The 5,281-nt window shown below is 34.4% G+C and overlaps 1 protein-coding gene across 1 annotated transcript in view; it reads left to right on the plus strand.

Moving 5' to 3' along the window:
* The window catches only part of LOC123518709 (hemicentin-1-like), a 42,993-nt gene extending 38,148 nt beyond the window's left edge, over positions 1-4,845 (plus strand). The window contains exons 9-11 of the mRNA XM_045279710.1: positions 116-298; positions 1,622-1,757; positions 3,918-4,845. Coding sequence (XP_045135645.1) covers positions 116-298; positions 1,622-1,757; positions 3,918-3,966 — 368 coding nt within the window. The 3' untranslated portion in view covers positions 3,967-4,845. The remainder of the gene's footprint in view (positions 1-115; positions 299-1,621; positions 1,758-3,917) is intronic.
* The last annotated feature ends 436 nt before the right edge of the window (positions 4,846-5,281 follow it).

Raw genomic sequence — 5,281 nt, forward strand, 5'->3', positions numbered from 1 at the left:
ACTCCTTGGTTTTCTACTTTCATGGATTGAGAAAATTAAATCAGATTATATCCTTTCTTTCATTTTCAAAACTTTATCTATTAGTTCAGAGTACAAAGAATTATCATCTTTCCAGATGGTGAGCCAGTTCAAGAGTCTGTTAACTCCTCAAGACTTGTCCTGTCTGAAAATGAGGCAGGCATTTCCAATGGTAGTCTTCTCATTGACCCTGTGTTGAAGATTGATAGTGGAAACTACATGTGCTTGATCACCCAATCCACTATCCAATTCAACACCACAACTGAAGTACGAGTCAAAGGTATGATGCTTAATACTTGTGTAAGATATTAATTATACATAGATCGTAAATATCTAATGTGTATCAACTCTATATTATAGATGATGAACTCTATTTTCCTGGCAACACTAATTTTGCTCTAGAGTGAGGGCAGTTACAATATATTAAATATGTATTATTTGAAGTATTATACAGTTAGATGCTTGTATGATTTTATGCACTGTGTAATATGAATGGAGTTCTATTAGATTCCTATCTGAGACTGATTTCAAATATAAGAACAATGAGGAAGTGTTGAAAGTGATGGAAAAAAGAGAATAAGGTATAAAAATTAAGTCAGAGAACTAAAATAAATGTGCCAATATAATAAAGACATTATTAAAAATAGATGAAACAATATTCTGATCACATATGCATTTTAAGTTAATAAAAAGATTTTGGGATGGATGCTTTAGTGTAGCAGAAGAGAAGAGAAAAATATGTAAATGAATGAATGAGATTTTGTGTAACATGAATGAAAGTTATGTACAGAAAAGAAATACAGATATTCCCTGATAGGCAATTGGAATGGGTTCTCAATTTTCAATGCATGCTCAAACTGAAGTGTGTCTTTTATAAGCCATCAAATATGGTATGCCTCTCTCTCTCTCTCTTTCCTGCTTGCTAGTGCTTGTGGAAAACTCCCTGGATAGTGGTCTGCTTGCTTATAAAGGGCTCAGATAAACAATTAGGTGCCAAACTGCCATATATTATGGAAATATTGGTAAAAGAGGAAAGCATCACTGCTAGCATCCACTCCCAAGGTCTGGATGGATGCTGACTCACTGAGAGCAAGCAAAGTACTCCTGAGATGGGTGGCTCAACAATGCAGGCAGCATCAGAAGTGGGACACTTGTACAGTAAAGCCCCAGTTTTTCATTGTTCAGTTTTACACAGCTGATTTCTTCATGATAGTGGTATTTCCAACAATGTAAAAAGATGTTAGGTTCCAATGAAACATGGTGTAAAGTGAAAAATAACTAAACCTTGAAAAACTGTGGATTCACTATACTTGTGTGCAGAGCAAATGAATGTACTCTGGATATCTTAAAAACGAAACACAGGTTACATAACTGATTGTGTAGCAGACCCAGAGTAGGAAAAAAGAAATATCTTAAAAGTGAGATTGTGTAACAGTGAATCATATATCGGGGAATAACTTTATCATGGAAGTCTTCTTAGTAATTTGTTGGGAATGTCTGGGGTCGGTCACTGGGAGTAGGCTAGGAGATGGGATGACTCACCACCATATACTTAGCATACCATTTTCATTTAATATGTGATCAATCAAAAAATTACTTTCAGATATTTATGCTGCCTTGTGGCCCTTCCTTGGCATAGTAGCAGAGGTGATTGTACTTTGTATCATCATTTACATTCATGAAAAGCGACGCATCAAGAAAAACTTCGACACTTCTGATAGTGACAAAATATCTGAACAGTAAGTGAAGTACATCTTTTGAGTCATCTTCAATACATTGCTGTAATCCATTCTTTTTAAGTTCTCAAAAGTCAGTTGAAATGAGGCAACAAACAACTGAGTTAGTTAGATATTGTGCTAATTCAAATCATTATATCAGTGCTTATCGAAATTCATAAGATCTTTTAGATAATGTCTCCATGGTGCAATAGCTAACAGGAGTGGCTACAAATCTATGGTCTCAAGGTTTTAATCTGGATCGGGGATGTTGGTGCCTAGCTTACCCAGCTGTTCATCCTTCCTTTGGGGTGGTCAAAAAATTAGTTACCTAGGGCAATGTAGAGAGGGTAAACTGTGGAAACCCTGATGTCACAGTGGCCCTCTTTTACAGTGTACGATAAATTAAAACTGCTAGACTTTATCATACTGATAGTCTCACACAAAATTCATAAAAGAGTATGATCAAGATTGAATGAGGAAGACTAATTACCAAAAGTACAGTCACAATGGAATCCATACTGATATGAAGTTAGAAAGTTGAGAGAGAAGATTAAGGGATAGATTTAAAAACTTAAAGATAAATCAAATCAATAAGTTTGTACAGTAAAAGTCTGTTAATCCCAACATGCAGGAGACCAGGAGTGTGTTGGATTATCAGTTTCGTCGGATGTATCCCTGAAAATGACCCCATACCAGGACATCTATATAACTTCAAACAAATTTCAGTTTTGCACATACAATGATTTTCTCATGTAGCTTTTGTTTCTCTGGTGAGACATGTAATAGTGAATTGATTGATGTTCTACATCATTTCCATTACTAATTGAGTTTTCAAGTTATAACTTTTTAACTAATGTCTACCTCTCATCAGCCAACAGTCTTAGAGGACCTATGGGAAATCAGGTTGTTTTGGGGTGAAGGAGTATTAAATTGAGTTATGTCCATTGTAGAACAGGTTGAAAATCAACAAAATCACACAAAATATCTCTGAAATACATAAATTACACCTTTGATGGTGGGGTTAGTGGCTACTGTCTTGTTATTGGTAAGCAAATGACATTACACTCGCACATCCAAACAACCTCTAACCTCGTGCAAACATTGCTTAATTGAGTTCAAGCCTTTTTCACCACAAATAGACTTAACAAAGCTCCTAACAAATCAGCAAGTTCTCTTCTCATTAGTAATAATTCACTGACACCAATACATCCCACCACTCACAATAAACAATATGACTCCTCACATACACACACCTAAAATCCTGAACATAACATAATACCTCTGTCATTCAAACAACACATTTATTTATAGAAATTCATTACTGGTTTGGACCCATTAGGTATATGGGAGTGTGGTAGAAGAGTCTGCTTCCACCCCTCACCTCTTGGATGCATCTGGTGCCTGGTTGGATTTTGTGCAGAGACCTAATTTTGACTTTTTTTTTTTTTTTTTTTTTTTTTCACACCACCTTTGAAAAAATTGGATCATTGGAAAAATTGAATTATAGGTGTTCAGATTAACAGACTTTTTTTGTAGTTTGAAGGTGAAAGGGCAGACATTCTTTGTAGCAACTGGTTGAACATAGGCAAACCTCCAGCAAGAAAGAAATTCTGATGGTAATAAAGTTGGGAGAATCTAACCAAGGAAGAAACAAGCATAAAGGGTTAGTTATATAGAACAATAGGAACAATCCTATCAAGTTGATAACCTCAATCTCATCAAGTTCATAACCTTTCTAAGGGTTAAAAGCCAGCTAAAACATAGCATAGCGGTGGGCCCTAATGCTGGGTAGCCAGGCCGCCGGAGTGGGGGTGGCGTCCCCATCTCCGAATCCCTTGGAGTGTCAAATCTCCTCGGTGTAGGCCTCTCCCGGTCGTGCCCCCTTAAATGGGGGTGTCCATGAGAGAGTAGCGTACTGCTCCCCCACCGTCCTCTTAGGAGGTTGGTTATTCCAGTGGTTCTTTTCTTTTGCGAGGGAAAAACGGCTGGAGTAACTAATTATGACTCTCTTAAGGTATAAAATAGGCAGAAGGTGAGGAGGAGAGATGAAAACACCATGAATCATCCCAAGTTGATTGTTTCAGCAGTGTTTAGGTAAAGAATTCAACCCAAGTGTGATATTATTTTAAAAGGTGCATGTAATTTATATTTATTGTTAATTACCTTATTCTCTCTCAACAGGAAAGTCAAGGAAGAGAACAAAGAAAATGAAGTAAGACAAAGAAAATGATGAGATGCTGTAATAGCTTAAATACCTATTTGCAGATGCAATATTGAAGGGTATATATATATATATATATATATATATATATATATATATATATATATATATATATATATATATATATATATATATATATATATATATATATATATATTGAAAAAAACTTTGGAGTGATTCTGAATGAATTTCTATAGATATTTGTAGTTATTTGTATTCATGGGATTTCTAACAAAATGCTGGTTTTGATATTTAGTCATCAAGTTTGTAAAAACTTTTGATCAAGAAGTATAGTAACTATGAACTATTGTCTATGTAATAAATATAGGTACATGTCTGTTGCTAGATGTTTTTTATTTAAAGTAGTAGTTAGTTAGCAAATTACATATGTAAAAAATCATATATAAACTTCTCTACAAGGGCTGTTACTTTTTTTCTTTCTTTTAATTTCTATGAATCATTTTAGGCAGTTTAACATTTGTGTATTTTTCATTTATCTATTCAGTCATAAAATGACAAGATATATTTCATAATTTTCATCTTTTATACCATAGTTAATAATGTCACTAGCCTTTACAACCAGCCCTATAAAAGCATAACATTGTGTCTTTAATCTTTAGCTGTAGTTACCTAATTAAAATAAATTATACTATTGTGGTTTGCCAAATACATTGCATAAGGCACTAGTGAACAACCCACAAAGAATAATGTGGATGTTTTTTTTATTTTGTTTTATTTTTCACAATATTCTGGTCACAGCATTATTTCACTTCTTTACACTTGTTTCCAAATTATATATACATAGATATATAAAAAAAACATTATTGCATTGAAAGCAAAATCATTTGTAACATGATAACACAAGTATGTATTAAACATATAACATTGTGACATGTCTTTTTATATTTATTTCATCCTTACCTTGTACATATGTAGAGAACACAAGTTGAAAAAGAAAAGAAAATAAGAACAAATATTTCATGTGGGGCTCCAACCCAGTGTTGCCAGATAGAGGGAAATTTCCCTTTTAAAAGGAAATTTTGGTCATGAAAGGAAAAATGAGAAATTATACTTAAAATAAAAAAAGGGAAATCTTAGAAGAGAGAGGGAGAGAGAGTGTCTCAGAGTTATGAGGTCTGAAAATCGTGGGAAGACTAAACCTAGGTGGGAGTTGCGTCTCTCAGGTCCAGGGTGGGGGGAGAGGTCCGGTCCACTATTTTTTGCTCATAACCTTTTTGTGCTTTTCGTCTTACTTCAACATATCTATTTCTTGCAGTTCTATATGCTTCTCTCTCCACTTCTTCGTTATTCCTCTTGTACTTTC

Source organism: Portunus trituberculatus, chromosome 44 (genome assembly GCF_017591435.1).
Source record: "Portunus trituberculatus isolate SZX2019 chromosome 44, ASM1759143v1, whole genome shotgun sequence".
Lineage (NCBI taxonomy): Eukaryota > Metazoa > Arthropoda > Malacostraca > Decapoda > Portunidae > Portunus > Portunus trituberculatus.